Genomic DNA, 19,386 nt, shown 5'->3' with positions numbered 1-19,386 from the left:
TATAGAAATAGGAGTAAAAATAGTTTTTTCTATTTGTGCTATTTCTCTAATTCTCATAGTAGTATGAGGACTGGGAAATCTCTTGCACTGGGGATTAGCACCTTGCTATGGTCTCATTTTCTGTCTTTCTTGTGGCAGTATACATGGGCATACAAGTTCTGTCCCTCCCTGTCAAATGTCCATGCAGCATCACTGCAAATCACTGCAGTGACCATATTTCCAGGTGTATTTGAGTACATTTCAAAAACAGATGAATCATATTTCATGTACCCAACCCAAAAAACACTTTGGGAACTTTGGGAGTGCCCTAGTTCCAATCAGGACCAGGTTCATTTTTTGCAATAGCCAGGAGGGGTGTGGCCAGGACCCTAAAGTTACTGGATACCACCTCATGCCGTTGCCAGTGGCAGGAGAAAGGGACTCTCTCTTCCAAGGAGAAGGGGCTCCTTCCGATCGAGTTAAAGTGGTGGACAGAACAGTCAGGTATTGTTTATTGTCAGGAGCTTTTCACATAAATCACTTCTTTGTCTTATACTTTTCATTATTAATATTGTTGCTGTTATCATTTGTCTTCTTATCTCATTGCTGTTTCCAGTAAATTGTTCTTATCTTAACCCATGATCTTTTGATAACATCTGAGACTGCTCAGCTTCAACCGTTTCTACTCCTCTGCAACAGTTTCAGGACCTGTTAGATGTGAAGGTAAGTCAGGAGACAAGGAGAGACACTCATTCCCTTGGCTAGCCACATGCCTTACACCAGCCCATCACCCCCAAGCAATGGCAGCCTGGACACAGCACCTGGGAAGCTGCACTACACAAGCACCCCCTCAGCATGGGAAAGACCTTGCTTGGGACACACCACCCTCAGATGGGGGGTGCAAAGTTTATCCTTGCCCTAATCACCAACCAAACAACCTTACACAAGAGACAGGAGAAATGACTAGAGAACCTGCCCAACAGGAACCTGCCAGAAAAGAGCAGGAACTGGGATATTTCTGAAAGGAAAGAGTGACAGATGGGGAGGAAGGGAGTTCTCCCACCAAGGAAAATTACCTTCAACGTGAGTAAAGGCTTGGGTAGAGTACAGAGTACACAAACATACCAAGAGGGAGAATAAGATGCCTTAGGGAAAAGGTCAATAATTTGATTTAAAAATGCCAATGTGTAAGGATGGACTGGAAGCTGATGAGCAATGGGCTGTGAAAATGACATCTTGTTGTACATAGGAGAAGTAATACAGTGGTGCTGAGTGGGTAGACCTAGGCTGTGGCCTACTGGGATGTGCAATACGAGGAGTTATTTTGGGACTAGAAAGAGGTAAAAGTGTGTGTTGGTGTAGAGAAGAGTACACAGTGAAGCATGGAGATGTCCCAGTATCTAACCTGTGACAGCACTGTGCAGCAGCAGAGAAGTGAGAACTATATTAGGGAATGCACTGGCTAGTAGTGGAGCCAGGCAACAAAGGCACAAAGGATATTTGCAAGACCGGGGTTGTAAAAGCTGACAAGTCCTTCTGCAACCACTCCATCCTATGAAAAGGGATGCTGTGATATGCCCTTAATCAGAACAGAGTGGCATCACTCCCCAATATCCCTGTATCCCACAGCCACATGACAGTAGTTTCCAAAAAAACTACTAGAGGGAGGAAGTGTCCCTAATCCCAGTGCTGTCAAAATTTCTTCTACCTTTTCTAGTTTCTAAACACAAAGATTTTGTGCTTTTAAGGTACACCCACTCTGAAAGTCTTATTTTCCAGAGCTCCTATCAGTCCTTCTTCCTAAATGTGTGGTGTCCACATCTTACCAGAAGTTGCCTGACTCTGCTCTGCGTGCACTTGGTTGAGTTAGAGCACTTAGCTGAACCAGCTGTCTGTCCCTCTGTCATTAATAGTTCTGCAGAGAAAGAACATATTCAGCTTGCTTTCATTTTCCACGCTTGACACCTTTTCACTTTCAGAATCTTGTTCAAGCAAGGAAGATAAAAATAGAGGTAGGAGAGACTCTTTCATTCATATCTTAACACCCATTCTTATCAACACAACTTTTCCCAACTGCTCCAAGAAATTCACCCCAACAAGCCTAACCTGCACTATCTCCACTGTCTCCCCAAAAGATTCTTGCTCTGTGATCTCACTGGTGACTGTTTCCAGGAGTTATTGTAGAAATTCCTCTGGACAGCCTCTCCCACTGCTACCACCCTGTGAATCCCACCCCACCTACCTCAACTTCTTGCACATTAACACTCCAGAGAATTATCACCTCCCACCATCACTCATCTAAACCACTGTGGCTGAGATTAAAAAGCCAGCGTTTGCTCACTGATTATTTTTATCCCAGTGATCCCTGATAGGTACACTGGCCCTGGACATAAAATAGGGTGGGACAGGACAACCCAATAGTCAGCATACATGATGCTTCTGCTTCTGTGTCAAACCAACACATGCCATTCACCTTTACATCAGAGCAGCTCCCAGTCCCCAGCCACAACGCTGGCCTAAAATGGGAGACCTCCCATCATCAGAGTATCAAGTAGGTTTGTGTGGAGACAACAAACTCATGGTGAACTGCCATAAATCCACCTCATAAATGCTCTGTCTTTGCTCAAATATCTGTCCCATTGGCATGGTCTCCATTTAAGCCAGTTTTCCCACAAAACATTTGTCAAACACCCAAGCCCGTGATAAGATTCACAGGAGTAGGTCACATCAGAAGGCAGACTATTTCTAATTGACTGAAAATATAATGCTTCTGCACATGAAATTGGCTTCTTTTTGACCTTCCTGCCCTTTTGCAAGCTCTTGCCTAATTTGTTAGCTTGTCACATTCCTCCCTAGGTATCTCTGTATTTCCAGTTGCTCTTTGTCCCATTTGTTTTGCACTGATCCAAGCTGTAACTACTTCTTGGCTACACCTAAGATTCATCTGAAGAGCCCTGCTCTTGGGCCTGATGGGAAACTAGAAGTCTTACACTGAATTTGAGAGCAGCAGGACTAGGCTCAGGCACTCTGAGAAGGTTCCGTCATTGCCATTTTTACTTCCATTTGAATTCATCTTCAAGTTCTCAGGTGTAATGCTGGCCCCAGAAGGGAAAGTTTCAGATCCCTCTCTGCACTCTTCTCTGCCCTGATACTCCACCTTCCTGCTCTGCTACCTGTATTTCAGATAAGTATATAACATTTAAAATATACTGAGGATCTAGCTCCATTGAAATTAAATTTTCTCCTGAAGCAACCCTATTAAACCCTCTAGGCTCCAGCAATGACAGCTTTGGTGCATTAGGTTCATAAATCCTTTCTTTTAAATATCTTGATTTGGTACCTTGTAACTATTGATACAGGCATTTACATCAGCTTTTAATACTGCCCAGTTTTACAAGGTCCTTTATTTTTATACATGTTATTCTCTTCATTTATCTCTTTTATCATTGCTCTCTTTCCCTTGTTACCATTTCTCCTCCATCACTTTCTTACCATTTCTACCTTTTTTACCCTCCCTCTCCTGTAACTTCAAAATTAAATATTGCCCAGCACTGCCCATGTGAAAGAAGTGAATGCTATGAGGTAAGACTGTATTTGAGCTGCTTCACTGGGAATCAATGAGGCACAGAGCATTCCTCTAGCTCCCAAGAAGCACAAAGAAATCAGGGATTATCAGTGGCAGCTGAACACATACTTGAGAGAAAAGGTCCCACCTCCAAGAGACACCACACAAACTGAGCCAGAGGTGGCTAGTGTGGTAATTTAATGTGGGTTAACTTTGGAGTGGCTTTCCACAGCTCCTGTGGAAGGGAGATTGCCACATGGAAGCCCATAGAGGCAGACGCCTGCAGGGAGCAGCCAGCTTGCTCTGCTCCATCTATCCACTGAGCTGGTACCAGCTCAGTGGATAGATGGAGCAGCTGGTACCAGCCTTGCTGCAAGGATGGAATGCTGATAGAGGCAGCATGTTTCAGACTGGGGGCTGACATTAACCCTGCTATTGAACTGTAGGGAAATATTAATGGTCATTCCTGACTAGACAATATGTAGAACCTTAAACTACACAGAGGCAGACTTACCCTGTTCAAATCTGCCCATAATATACCCTCTAGGTGCGAATACTTCACTTACCGCATGTTTCCCCCACACCTCCTTACCACACAGTCAGACAGGCCAGAACAACCAAAACAGTCCTAAAAGCATCTATATATGAGAAACAACAGATGTACACACCACTTTCCTTCTTCAGCCTTCTGTCTTCCCCCCCATCCAACACACACTTTCCCTAGCATCACCTTTGCACACTGTTGCCTCCTGCCTGCCTCCTTACCATGTCTGTTGTGATTCTTAAAATGTCTCTCCTCACCTTACCATGTCTGTTGTGATTCTTGAAATGCCTCTCCTCACCCTGGGCTACAGGTGAGGGGACATCTTGTAAAGAGCAAGATGCAAAGTACATCTGTAATTTACCATGGTTACTTCCCTTATATCTGATGAAGACAGTCACTTACCTACTGATCTCAGTGCTGTGGGCTGCTGAGGGTTAATGATGGCACTGACTCCTGAGCTACTGCATTACCTGACTGCAGCACCAAAAGTGATTTATGCCATTATTTTCTTTGGGGGTTAATTAGGGCCTCGAGAAAGTAAAGGGCTGTCAGTGCTAGCTGGAATTGGTCTAGTGCAGCCAGGGGAGAGCAGTCATCCCTCACAGAGCTCTGCCAATACATCTTTGTCCTGAACATCAATACCTCCAGCTCCCACTCCTCGGTGTGGCAGACAGCGCTCCATCCTGACCTCCAGCAGCCCTGTTCATCTTGGCATACAGAGTACACTGCTCCGTTGAGTCCTGCCATTTCCATCTGGCACCTTTCACACCCTTACTCCTCTGTTATCTTCTCCTCCTCACCAAAGCCTGCCAATAATGCCCATTGATGGACAGGGAAAACTCACATGGCCTTCACCCAGAAGCAAGGAAGAGGTATCTCCCCTCGGTATCTCTTATAGCTGAGAATCAGCAGTTTTCCTTCCTCTAGCTGTCCAGGGCTTGCTGAGGCCTGAGAAGCCACCACAAACTATGGCTGCTCCTACCTCTTTGCCCAGATCCTCACGGATAACTTGCTCAATCTCCTGCCTGGTGCTCTGCGGCGCCTGGCTGTGCAGCACCTTGAGGGTGCGGGTGTACTCCTCGGGCAGGAGGTAGTCCAGCGCTCCCAGGTGCTGTCCCACCTTGATGAAGGTGCCTCGGTTGGAGCAGCACAGCTCCCGGAGGCGCTCAGCAGAGCGCAGGTGCACCTGTGAAGAGACCAGAACATCAGTCAAGCCCTTCTGCTGTTACATGCACATGTCCACATACACATCTTATTTTGTCCAGTATTTAAGCAGACCAAGGATTTCCTTTCTTGATTCTGGGCATCATCATCTAACACGTCAGTTCATTAGTAGGACTCTGGCTGGATTTAAAGGGTCTGAACCAGACCAGGACAAGATGCTCCAGAATATAAAGGGCTTCAACACTTGTTTGTATAGGCATCATGATCAGTAACAGCACATTAATTTTTGGCCCATCCTTGCACAAAATAAAATGTCTGGCCATAGGGCAGCATTGGTTTGTCACTGTGATTCTGCACTATGATGCAGAATCACAGTGCACTATGCACTATGCACTGTGATTCTGCATAGTTTGGAAACTCCTTGTCAAAAGACAAAAATCACGACCTCAACCATTATGTTAGACTCTTAGCATGAATGCAGTGAATTAAAATGAGAAGAAAACCACAGATACACAGAGACTTCCAGGAACTCAGAAGAAGAGTCCGTTAAAAATCAAAATTAAAGATCTCTCCTTGGCAGGGAGGAGGACAGTATACAGGCAGTCCTCCATCTTCCTCGCCTCCCTTTTACATGCACAAGGGGAATTACATCCCTCCAGTCCAGTCAGGTCTTGGGTCTTATTGCCTACATTGCCAACAAAGTCTGCAATGACAGCTGTTTGAGCAACTAAGTGTTAGAAGACTTAGCAGCTGTGCTCACAGTGGTCAAATGCAACTACCAAATGACAAAACCCATTGCCAACCTCTTGCCTGGTCTGTATTTCAGCTCTTTCAGTCCATTTTGCTCCTCAAGAATATACCAGCCACCACATTCTTCAGTGACAATGATTTATTCCCCCTTTATTACTGTCACTAGAAAAGCCTCCTGCCAAGGACACAGCTATATTGAATAATATTTAATGAACTTCATATAAGTTTATCCTGATACATTAATAAAACCTACGCAGATCAATAACAAAAAATAACTGTGCACCCATCTCCTGTTAACGCCTGACACCAATCTGCATGAAGTCTCCTCATTCCTCTGGCTTCTGTGTCAGACATCATTGAAAGTCAATTCCTGTGTCTACAGCCCTCATCTGCACAAGATCCTGTGGTGATGGACTCCAGCAAATGCCTTGAAATACATGACAAAAAGTAACAATTCCACAAACATTAATGAACACCACATACACCCACACCATTCAGTAGCTGTCTGCTCTCTGTGCAAAGCAGGGCCGTGTCACATCATGGGACAGGCTGAGTGTCTCGCACTTGGGAATGTGTCAGGGGCAGACTGAGTGCTGAGCTGCAAGTGCATGAAACACAGGCCTAGGGCAGTGTGAGGAGAAAGCCTAATGTGCAAGTCTTGCCCTCAGTGTGAGACTTGACAGTTTGATGCCCACGTGCTCACATACACGTATACGCGCATTTTCCTAAGTAGGCACATACAGGCAAGTGTAACTCGTGTGTGCGTGAGCTTCCCCCAGCACACTGCCAGCTCAAAAACACTCCCACATGTATAGGCTGCAAATAACACCCATGAGTACACCTCAAGTCTCCCACACCATTCTCCTGCATTTTACACAACAGCTCTGAAGCTCCTGCTGTAAAAAGCCTCTGCTCTGGCTCTTTCCCTGTTTTCCTTCCCAGTGTGCAGCAAGGACAAAAGCAGGCCAAAAGGGAAGGAAGCCGTAACAGAAGATGAGAGAGCAAGAAAACCAGGGTGGGAGTAATGGGACAGAAGAGAAAGGGAGAGAGGGAGCCTGTGCAGCTGGGTTGTCACAGCACCGTGAGTACAGCCCATCACAGAGAAACAGCTTTTTTGCAGCTCCAATAGTCATCGTCTACCCACTGCCTCCAGCTGTGAAGAGAACCCCTGCCAGCAGTGAAGGAGAGTGGTGGCCAACCACACACCTCAAGGTGTTGGACAGCCATAGCCAAAGGCACTGGCAGGAAGCAGGGGTAAGAGATCTTCCAAGAAAGCCAGCACTGAGCTCCCAGCACTGAATTCAGGCCAGCACAGGGTCCTGTGATCTCCCACGCACAGCAGGATCCCATCAAATGACTCCAGGCTGCAGCATGACTCAGGGCAGAGCAGCAGCACCCAGGGCTTTAGTGCAGTGCTGGGTGTCAGGACAAGCAGCCAGCTCAGGGTAGCTGAGGTGCTGGCCCCAGTGCATTACCCACACCACATGGATTCTCAAGGAAGATGGAAAAAACAGGCTGGAAAACTCAATCTAGCTAAAAATGCAACTGCTTGTAGACACATTTGCATACAGGGTGCATCTTCACATGGGGGTCACTGCTGGGAAGGAGGTGGCAATAGCACCTCTTTCCTCTAGCACAAGGTGAGAGGAAATTTTTGCCCTCACAAATTTATCCCCCCTGTTGAGAAGCTGGTTGGCCTCATGAATGCAGCAGTCCTGGACAAGACAGTCCTTACAGAGGACTCCAGGAACAAAACAGAACAAAGCATCCTCCTGCAAAGCATCCTCCACAATGCTCTCACAACTGGCTTGGCTTAAACTCCTAAGAGATAGATGCCTTGGCTGGCTGGCTGGACCAGGGAATTCCAGTTCCTGCACTTCTAGAGAGACAAGATGACCAAGCAGCTTGTCTCAGAGGAGGTAAATCTGTATCCCTACATCTTACAAAACTCCAGTCTGCATTAGAGGCAGAAATACTTTGAGTATGATGCAGGACTGTGAATGCAGCTTCCAAGGACTCTTTTCTTATCAACCAGATCAGGTTTTTTAGCAGAAAACTTTCTTAATGATCTCTATTATTTTCTTGGATCTCCCCAAGACAAGCCAGAGTTCAGATGCAACACCTGTTCCTCTGACAGACTACACTCCCCTCATCATAAACAAAGTAAGACCATCACATTCCTATACAGTGTCCAGTAATGGTGGCCCACGTTTCTGTTCCACCTTGAAGAAAATGGAAATCCTCAGAATGGCTCAGAACTTTTCTTCAAGATACCGCTCTTTGTTGCTCAAGAAATTCTTTGAAGACTGTTTTTATCAGAGGCAAGAGCTGGAAACACCTAGTTTTACACAGATGTAATTGTATGCATCACCCCTAGGAGCACACTACAAAGCAAGGAAGCATTTCATGTACTGAGGAATATCAAGAATAGGTTTCCATCAGAAAGGCCTTCGGATCACAAATGTTGCCTGTGCACATGGCTCTTTCCCCAGTCCACATGGGCATCTCTTTCTGTCTTAAATCCCTCCTGCAAATTTCAGCAGGACAAATTCTACATTGGCCCACATGGCTATCAGACTCCTCTGCTTTACCTACATCCAGGTTAGAATAGGATTAACACTGATTATTAAAACTGTGAAAGTAACAAGTCTTAGGGTATAGAGAAGAGGCAACTCTGGGATGAAGCACACGCTCAGCAAGCAGAGCTGCAATGGGATATATTTTAATTTATGCTTGATGTACAAGCAGACCTGGCTTCTCAAGTAATTTGGTTAATTTTGAAGGAGCCTTTACTCACACAGATTACTGGCAAAGAACTGCTCATCAGAATATCAGATGTACAGATATCATGAACAGGCAGATGTTAATCTAGTTTTAGAAATAAAGGAATTCATTTAGTAGAAAATAAATACTCAGACTAAAATCTCCAGTGAGAACTTCAGTATTTGATATCTGGTGACAGACCTGGTGGCAGAAGTGTTCAGAAAGGCCACTGAATACAGTAAAGTAAGTGGTGGAAGCAACTCCTCATATGAAATACCTCAGAAAAGATATCCCACCTGTGCAGGGTATACTCTTAGCAGGCAAAATGTGAAATGAAGATTAGGAATGCAGAGAGAAAGCCTGCCCATCACTGCTTACAATGGAGATACACTCTCCATGACAGTATTTCAAGAAAGGTGTCTCCAGAAAACACATGGACAACTTCAATCACATAAAAATTAGAGATTAATTCAAAAATGAGCTGAGATGCTAATAACCATAATAAAAGGAAATCTCATATTAAAACTGTTAACTTGAAGAAGATTGAAAGGGAATAAATGTTGCCCTGTTTTTAAGAAAAGTCTAGACAAATCTGGGAAACTATAGTCCTTCAAGCTTTAATTCTGTATCAACTAAATTACTTGAGACAATAATTACAGAGAGTACTAAAAATCATCTAGCTAAATGTGATATGACTGACAAAAAGCCAACAGGGATTTTGAGGGGAAAAAATCATTCTTCACCAGTCCACCAAAATACTGTGAGCTTGTTAATACAACAACCAATAGAAAAGAGGTATTTACTGGGACTTTCAATAAATATCCTCACAAAGAATGAAAGAAAAACTTAGTAATTATTGGAGATACAAGAACATCACTTGCTCATTTTATCCCATTTCCAGCTCAGAAACCCAACACTACAGACAGCAATGGAAGACACTCCAATTAGGACAAGGCTGCAACATTTAGTGCTGTTTTCACCACAGCTTCATTTCAACCTGCTCTGAGCATTTTTAAACCAGATAACCCTGCAGAAGCCTTATCTATCCATACATTGTTTCTTCCTGGGAGAATGAACTAGCACTGGAAACAGAAACATGATGAAATGGGGAAGAGATCCACGTAATGCACAGAAGGCAGGAGCTCTCTACCATAAAAGGATTGACCTGCATTACTGTCAAAAACAACCAGCAAAGTGTCCCATTATGCCTGTTCTTACAATAGAGTTTCATTTTCCTGCCAGTGATTTGGCAAAGGAGAGAATAGTGCAATGACAAAAATTCCATGAGATGTAAGAGATATTATTCACCACTATGGAAAAATCAGCCCTGCCAAGTCCCTACCAAAGACAGGTGAAAAATCAATACACTGAGGGATCTCACCCTCTGCATAGATGGCTGCAAGGTTACACATATTGGGAGGTGCAGCCGGTCCTCCCCACACACGCTGCTGGGCTTTCAACTCACTGGAACCATCCAGCACCTGGATCACATTCTTGTGGATGGCTCAGCCTGCTCAAGGCACAGAGTGAGTCAGGAAAATAAAAAAAAAAAAAACAAACTGTTTGACTGTGATAAAAAGGATTAAAATGTTAAAAATACCAAAATACTACTGTAAAAATTGAATGCACAACCCCACTCTGGATTCTAGACATCCTATCACAAAAAAGAGATAGATAAATAAAAAAGGACAGAGGAAGACGAAGGAAATATGACCATGTCATATAAAAGTCATATTTAAAAAGAGATCTGAAATGTTAGGAGACTGTTTAGATTACAGAGAGTTGATGCATAAGAGAGAAAAGTTGTAGGCAACAATGAAAAAAAACCTCTCATTCCAACTCTCATAAACCTACAAACAGGGCATTCTACAAAACAACAACCATTTTTAAGTTGTTGGTTTTTTTACATCCCATTTTGCACAATACAGCATTAACCAGTGGCACTCACTGTCAGAGGATAGAGAAGCCAAGAGCTTAATGGAATTCAGAAAGGCTTTAGATATTTATGATAAAACAACCATACCTGATTTTATATGGAGCTTTCCATCTCTAAAAGTGCTTTTACAAAACTCTTTACAAAACTCAGGACCACTGTTCTCCATTTTACAGGCTCATAAGAACATTACAGCTAATAAAATGTCTAAAGGGCTTTAAACACTATTGCTCAGGGCACCAAGACAAAAATTACCCTTCTGTCTGGCCACCACCAGAGAATGCAAACAGGGTGCATTATTAAAACCTTTAGAGAACCTATTTGGTGTATCCAGCTCCCAAATTCTGGTTAAATCTTCGGCTGAGGTCAACCTGTTTCCAAGGGTCTTCCATATTCACTAAATTACCTGCCATTCAAAGGACTCGTGACATTGGTGATGAACTCTTGCTTTACTTCCACAGAACAACAGAACTGCTGCTTATGGTCTTTCATATTAAGCCTTTAGGATGCTGGGAAGAAACTTGTGGCACACAGTGGGTGGAAGCATTCCAAGCATATATGCTATCTGCCATCCTGGACAAGAACACTCTTCCAGAAATGCAGTAGACTAGAAGAGCCAGGCTGTCCTTTGGACTCCCTACAGAGGGAAGAGAGGATGTCATCACCTCTGTGGTGGGTATCTCCAAAACACAATTGGGTAGGGAGAAAAGACATGTCAGAGAATATAGGAAAGAAATCTGGTCATAGTCCTTTTCTCTTCCATCCCCCATAATGCCAGGGCCATATGCACAGGACTAGTAAAACTGTAGCAACAGCTTTAGATGACCCAGGACAGCACAAACCAGAGAAAAATGAAAAGATGTCCACCTCAATCTAACACAGTGAGAAACTGAAATCAGTGGCCACACCAAAAGATCTGTGAAGATGCCTAGGGAGGATACAGCTATTGGTGATGTGAATAGGGTACTTGGGTGCTTTAAAAACAGCAATACAAAACGTAGAACCCATTTCAGTGACAGTGTAGCTCTGTCTAAAGAACTGTTATCTCCTCTTTCAACTAATCTGAATAAACATACAGTAAATGTAAACTACTACAGCCTTCACTGACACTAGCAGCCTGGTAATCAAACTGACTGGCAGCAAGGATGCTGCAGGAAGACACACAACTCTAAATGGAATTGTTATTGCCTGCTTTTTGTAATATCTTTCCTACTTACTTTTTACAAAAGCTCATTCCCAAGCACACTAGGTATTTGCCATTCAAATGCTTCCCTATACCAACACTAACTGAGCATACTGCTGATGATGGACAGATTTATGCCTTTGGAATTGGAATAAGTCCTGGTGCAATGTACCTCACTACCTAATAATTCATTATTTGTGTGAGTTATGTTTAACTTAGTAAGATCTTTCAGAAATTCTGGCACAACAGTTGGTTGCCAGTGGGACAGAAAGGAAGTGAGAAAGAGAGCTTTATAGTTTGGAAACGATTAAGGAAGGAGATGATCCCCTGACTAAACTGACAACTTCTTAGGCTCTCAGCCTCATAAACACAGAAACAAGGAGTCACACAGGATGACTAGCAGAATGGCCAGTAAACTCAGTACTAATGGAATATAGACAGTAGGCTTACAGACAGCTGAAATCTAATGTTGGTGTTGTGACCTTGTATCAGTAGCGCTACAGGTAGCTGAAATTAAAGCAAACACATTTCATAATTTGTGCAAAACTTCCCTGGAGATCAAAATGGACTCTTCCAAACCTAGGCCAAAACATTTTACACTGATATGCAAGCTCACACCTTCCAAGTCATCAGGACTTTGTATTTCTACATACAAGTACACACAAGTGCTGACATCCCACCTGTGTCACACATACTCCCAAGCCTTCTGGCTAAAACCCCTATTCAGAGCTTGGGTCATATAGGTGACTGAAGGCTGGCCTAGCAACAACCACTAGTATGAGATGCCACCTGGTTCAGAAAACATTTTTACACTAGACTGAGGTCCATCTCTTTGGCCAGTCACTCCCCAAGCTGCTCTGGAGAGTGGAAAGCAGAGTTTCTCAACTGCAGGGCAGAACACCACCAGTCACCGTGCTGAACCCTGCCCTTGCTGACTGGTGCATGCACAACCAGCACCGATTGCCTGCCTGTGTTCCATCTTCATTTTACTCCAAGCTCGGTCATTTGTGCTCTGATTATCTCTCATTACTGACGACCTTGCTGTAATGAGTTTTAATCTGCCTCGTATTAATTAGAAACATTTTCATTAGCCAGCTCAATTTTAGGTAAATAGCTAATAGAAGCAACTGAGCTGCAATTAGTTATCTGTGGGGCAGTTCAGGATAAAAATCTGAAGAGAGCAGCTGCTCCCCTCTAGACACCCCTGTGACATAATGCACTGTTCTGTGTAAGTCTCCTGAGCCAGGAAAACAAGGAGCACAGGGAAGGGCTGGTCAGAGACAAAGCGAAAATACCACACTAAAATAACTGTGCTGTAGAATTTCTGTGCCTATAGCAGGAGTCAAGTTCCCTACACCCACAGACCTCACTTCCTGTGAACAAGGTTCTGCTCTTGAGGCTGTTTTACCCTGTGACTACTCAAGAGGTCCTTCACACAGGCTCTCTTGTGGTGCACACATACATTATTGTCAATGGTTACTTAAACATGAGGATAAGGTCAGACCAGATCTGCCCAAGACAGAAGGTTCAGACCCATGTGTACACAAACATAAAGTACTTGCAAAGAAAGCAGGTTTATAAAAGTGCATTCAGTGCCTTATTGTCCTGATAGCTGATATACAAATACATCTGTCCTGTGCTTCATTGCAGAGGACCCAAGGAGGATAGAAAGTAATTCAACAGCATGTCTGCAGAAGGCACAGAGACATTCACAGAAGCCACAATGAAATGAGGCACGTCTTGATCCATTGATCACAGAGCCTGCAGGTGAAATCAATGGAGGCAGGTGAAATGAAAATAAATTTGACACAGCACCTCTCAAAATCTGGCTAACAAAATTAATTCACTTCAGCTTGGATCAAACCACGTGGGATTCCAGTGAAAACTGTAAAGACACCATGTTATTTAGTGTTGTATTTAGCTATGGGGGGCGCTCTCACACCCTCCCATCAGTCCTAGGCAGCCCCGTTTCATTTGCTGTTTTCAGTTGCTGTTAGCAACAGTATCAACTAAGATGTGTATTACACTCGGAAGTGTCCCCTAAACAGGAGCTGCTGTTTAGGGGACACTTTCTGCACCCTGCAGAAACCGCACACTATTGACAGGATAGCAAGAGATGATGCTGTGCAGTAAAAATGACCTGAAGGGAGAACACTCCCCAGCCAGCTATTTCCATGTAAGACTGTGCAAAGGCAGTAGCATGGGAAGTGAGAGCTGGTCTTGGACCATGGGTGGGAGGAAGAGCTCAAACAAGGCCACAGTAGCAATTAGCTTTGAAAGTGTAGCAAAATCCGTAGGAGCTTGAGTGACAGCTAAGTGAAGAATCGTAGCAGCAGGATCCAAGATGGAGATCTGACAGCCTCTTCCCTGAGTTCCCACACCCCATCCTGCAATAAAATAGAGCTGGAAAAGCCATGAACTCCACAGGAAACCGCAACATGCAGAAGACAGACTGAGAGGCACACTGAACGGTAAGTTTTATAAGGAAGGATGGCCCAAGCACCATTGGGAAAGCTCAGCTAAATCTCATCTACTTCAGCTGAGGGTCCAGACAGGGTAGCTTCAGAGTCTGCTCTCCTACTGTGGGTGTGCAGAAAAGTAGGAAGCACAGAGGCAGCTGCTGCAGCTGGAGGGGAGAAATCATCACATCCACTTTGTCAACGCTGAAGAATCTGGGCTGGCATTTTTCTCTTCCCAGCAGTCGAATCCCACCCTACCAGCTGCACGTCACAGCTGACCTCCAGTCAGGACCTATCTGAGTCAACGTCAGGCAATTAAATCGTGCAACAGCAGCTTCTCCCCCTTGTACATATGTAACTTCTCTCCTGGCAGGTCACTCCAACAGCCAGGGGAGCAGAGCAAGCCTGCTCTCTCTCTTACAGCCATGCAGACACACACCAGCATTCACCTTGGTGGCAGACCCCAGAAAGAAGGGTTTTTATTGCAGTGGCTCTAAAGAGAATACAGCCCCTTACCAAAATGACAGAGGCAGATTCCTTCCCCCTTCTTTAATCTGAGAAGCTCTGACCTTTAAAGCACAGACCTCTTCCCACAGGAACAGGATGCCTGAAGAGGAAAGAGACAGTAACACATGAAATACCTACAAGTGATTAAATTGGATTGACGAGGAAGTCAGGAAAGATAACAACCATGGGATTACACTGTCAATTCCAAAAAACTGCAGTGACTGTCATAGCGCCACATCCAACAGAGAAAGTGGCTGCAGTGCCAGTAAGTCATCACCAATGGCAAAGTGCGGTTCTACGTTCAAAAAAGTGCCTAAAAAAGAAAAAAACCCCAAGGAATGTCCCTTTGTTACTCAGCAGGTCTGTTCCCTTCTGGCTATCCGTCAGACTTGCTGACTTGAGTGAAAAAAAATATATATAAATATAACTCCAGCTTTTTCATCTAGTTGACACCACACAGCTCCGCACCAAGAAAGGCAGCTCGTGTCTATTAGCATCCCATCAATGTCACCAGTATGGGAGACTGAGCTGGTGCCTCTTCTGATTCACACACAATAGACTTGTTAAACTGCAATTAGAAGGTCCAATCCTTTCTTGCAGCCAGTCTTGTACTTTTTCACTGAAAACAATAGGTTTCTGCATGTGTCAGTAGAAGCAGAATTTGGATAAAAGTGGCTTATGAGGATGCCAGTGAAGGTAGCATTTGGTCTACTGAATTCTTTTGGCTGCTAGGAACACAAGGAAGAGAGACCTGTATTGACTATGAGAGTGCCACCGCAACATAGCATGAGATAGCAATTTAATGAAGTAAAACACAAGTATCTGACATGGCACCAAACTGAGATGAACAAAAAGGTGAAATGAAAGCCCAGGTGAGGCCACATGTTACCCAGAGTAGATTACTTTTTCTCCCACAAAAAGCAGAAGGAATTACTTCCAGCAGTACCACAGGCAATTGCCTTTACTACAGCTGGTATCACAATGAACAATATTGTCCATGCCTTCCCTGCACTTGGCTGTGGCTCACCAAGGTTGTGAAGAGAATAAAGCTGAGATCATCTTTATATAAAACTGGATATGCAACATTTCTCCATCAACAGGCTAGTCAAAGATAGCCACTGTCTAACCTTGGCTAGAAGGCAAATAGTAAACTCAAGAGAAAATATATTGGTGCAAAACCTGACAGAACAATACTGACAAAGATCCTCCAAAGAATCAGATCTTGCTGGCCAAGTACAATCATTGTGTATGTTCCCAAAGACAACATTTGCATAGCAAAAAAAAAAAAGAGCATTAAAGAATTGCATAACACAAGATGGACATGAAGCAAAGAAACTAAAGCACTTGCTAATAATCCAAAACTAATACTACCTATGATTTCTAGCCTCAAATATTTAATATTAAAGCATTTACATACTCCACACAGAGGTCCCATGAAGAATGAAGTTACAGTGAAACTGAGAGTTGATGTCAGCTGGCAGGAAAAGATAGAAAATGACATAAACATGGTCTTGATTCAGTCTCTGGAAAAGAAGGGATCCTCCTGTCATTAAGGAGATCATGGCATGAATGGGGGCTGTGCATTGATTACCTCTGAAGATTTGCTCCTTTTCTGGACAGAGTGCTGCAGGGACAAACACTCGGCTGGAGATGGTAAAAGGGGACACAGTTCCAACTACAGCGATCCTTTGATCTATAGTTGCAACGACAACTTGAGGGAAACATCAAGGCAAAGCTGAGAACATGAACAGACCTGATCCAAGAGCTTCTTTAAATCTACATGATTTCTATTTTGAAGTCTATAACTGGCTCCCTCTTAATGGTCTGCTTGTCAGCACCTGGCAGCCACTAGCATCCCACAGTAGCCAGTCAGCCACGAGGCTGCCTGACTGCCTCTTTGAAAGCACAATTACCAAGTCTACATGGATTGCTGTCCAAACTATTCATACACTGTGGGAGCTTTTAAACACAGCAATGAGAAATACAGGTATTTCAAAGTCCTCCTCCTCTGAGCATTGACAGAATGGTTCAGTCACAGGGAGGCAAGGTGCCACAGTCCCCTCTACTAGAGGAAAGCAGACATGTTTGGGGCACACCACAACAGCTCCCAGAGAGTATACCATAAGAATAATTTGGAGCAGGTGATCTGGAACTTCCTGAGGGACACAAGCATACTGGCCACTTGGAATTCAACCAGCACATCATTTTGGCCTCCCTGACACAGAAAACCCTTAGTGGCAATAAAGCAGTGCAGATAATGACTTTGTGTCTTGTTCTAAAATCCGTAAAATTCGCAAGTCCAGCGTTCTTCACTTCAAGCCTTCATGATGCTGCTCAACCACAACCCAGATAGAAGGCGTTGGTCCAATACCAACCATGAAGACCTCCCCTCCATATGGCAATGCCCCCACTCTAGATCATTTTGGCACATAATGTTTGGAAACCAAAAGCCCAAGAATAGCAAGCTTGGAAACCCATTCTGCACTCTAGTCCTAGTACTTCAAATCTCCCATCTCTAAGAAAAAAATCTGTTGGCTTACAGAGAAGCATGTGTTTCAAGCAGTTATATGGGAGCTGTAAGATTTTACTACTCAGTTGCCTGAGAGAAAAAAAAGAGATCCCCTCTGTTGGCCTATTAATCTGTCATAACAAGATTCTTCATAATTAGCTTGTCCCTAACAGTTGCTTTGTAATGGTAGCAAGAGAATATTTCAGGAATGGCAATTACCTCTGGTGTCAAAATGATGAGGAAAACAAATGTTCAACCATCAACAAAATGCAGTGCCTTTTCCACTCCCACCTAATGGTGGGTGACAGCACTGCACATCAGAATTACAGTGTGGGTAATTACTAGGCATGCTGCTATTGAGAATTCATTTCCCCTCTTGAGAAGAAATTTGTTAAGCAATGCAGGTGGAAGGAGAGGCATCTGTCACAGGGATGGGGGTCCTGTGGGTAAATGGTCTTATCAATACATTGCTTAATTTACTACACATATGTCCAACAATTATAAGCAGTGAGCACTATTTAAAGGAATTTTCCTTTATTAGATACCCATACATCCCACCATTTCAAATATTTTGCAAAAGGACAGAGCTTGACCTCTTTATTGTTACTTTATTTAAATGTAGTATCCTTCAAATAAAATTCACATGTCTGCATTAGTTGCTTCACTCCATCCATACTAACAGGAAATACAGTGGGTTTTTAGACCTTTTGTAAATGGAAGAGTTCCTTGGATTTCAGCATATTGTGAAACCTGACATCCTACTATCTCTGGAGTGAGATTTACAAGAATGAAACTAAGGCACACTGTGGAGCTCATCTTCTCAGATGAGGACCAAGCTGTGCCAAAGCCAGGAATCCTACTCCAGAGAGGGACTGGGAAGGGGAAACCTGCTGGTTTGGCTGCCATTGACACAAGTGTGCAAAGCCACAGACTAGGAGAGCTGTCCTGCCTGGGTTCAGAAATGTATCCTCCCAGCACTTGGGTCTCAGTTCTCAGAAAATGAGAATTGTGGCAAATCTTCCCCACATGAGTTACCAAGGAATGCAAGGCCAGGTGGGGTAAGCCTATATCCAATCTGCCACCAGGGCAGAGGCCAGGGAGGTGGCAGCCAGGGCTGAGGCATCACTGGGAAGAGGTAAGGGCAGAGCTGGAGCAGGCAAGAAGCTGGTTCAGGCCTGGTACAGGATGGCAGCAGAAATGAACAGAGAGCTCAGCTGTGTAGGGCCAGTGTGGGAAGGTGCATGCATTCAGATGGGGAAACACCAGGAGGGATACATGCATGAAACTGCTTCTATGTGCATTTTGCTCAGTACTTAACCACATTACCAAACACTAACCCTAAAATCAGAACAGAGGTTTAAAAGAATCAAACATCACCTTCACTTCTGGTACAGATTCAGTCCACTTTGGGAAGACTGGAAGTAAAGGAAGTTGCAGAGGATACAGCCCTGCTAGTCAGGGTGGTTGGAGCTGGTATTGCTCTTGGGAGCCCATCAGATTGCACACAGTCCTGAACTAGCACCAGCTCAGAGTGAAGACAGTGCAGTTCCAGCTAACAGCCTTGCTGTTTCTCAATCCCCATCACTCAGGATTTCAATTTAACATTCCCCAGTCAAGGATCACCATTCTGTATATTGGCATGGAATAACTCCCAATTCAGACTGACACAGCAAAACCTCAGCTTACTACAAGAAATAGAAGCAGGGATGTTGTCCTGGAGAGGAAGAAGAGAGACTGAACAGGCAATACCAGGGCATTGCAGAGATGAAAAAGCTCCTGCTGAGCTCTGGAAATGCCTGGCTGTGCTGCCTGACTGTGAATGCAAAGGAAAGGGCCCGAGGGAGAAAAGCTTATCTTCCCTACTTCTCTTCACACAACAGTCCTACGATAAACAAAACCTGCTGCCCTTCAGCAGTTCTGTAAAAAACAACTTGTGTTCAGAAAAGCCCTACAATAACAAATGGACTGCACAGTTACAGAGTTCACAGGCAACTCAAAATGAGTACATTTTCAAACAAAGACTGCACAGC

General features: G+C 44.0%; 1 protein-coding gene across 1 annotated transcript in view; it reads right to left on the bottom strand.

Annotated features, from left to right (window-relative positions):
- Positions 1–19,386, bottom strand: part of ADCK1 (aarF domain containing kinase 1) — a 71,924-nt gene that overhangs the window by 38,055 nt on the left and 14,483 nt on the right. The window contains exon 4 of the mRNA XM_058807112.1: positions 5,071–5,274. Within this exon, the coding sequence (XP_058663095.1) occupies positions 5,071–5,274 (204 nt within the window). The remainder of the gene's footprint in view (positions 1–5,070; positions 5,275–19,386) is intronic.

Source organism: Ammospiza caudacuta, chromosome 6 (genome assembly GCF_027887145.1).
Source record: "Ammospiza caudacuta isolate bAmmCau1 chromosome 6, bAmmCau1.pri, whole genome shotgun sequence".
Lineage (NCBI taxonomy): Eukaryota > Metazoa > Chordata > Aves > Passeriformes > Passerellidae > Ammospiza > Ammospiza caudacuta.
The sequence above is the reverse complement of the archived record's forward strand: the minus strand, read 5'-3'. Positions and strand labels throughout refer to the sequence as shown.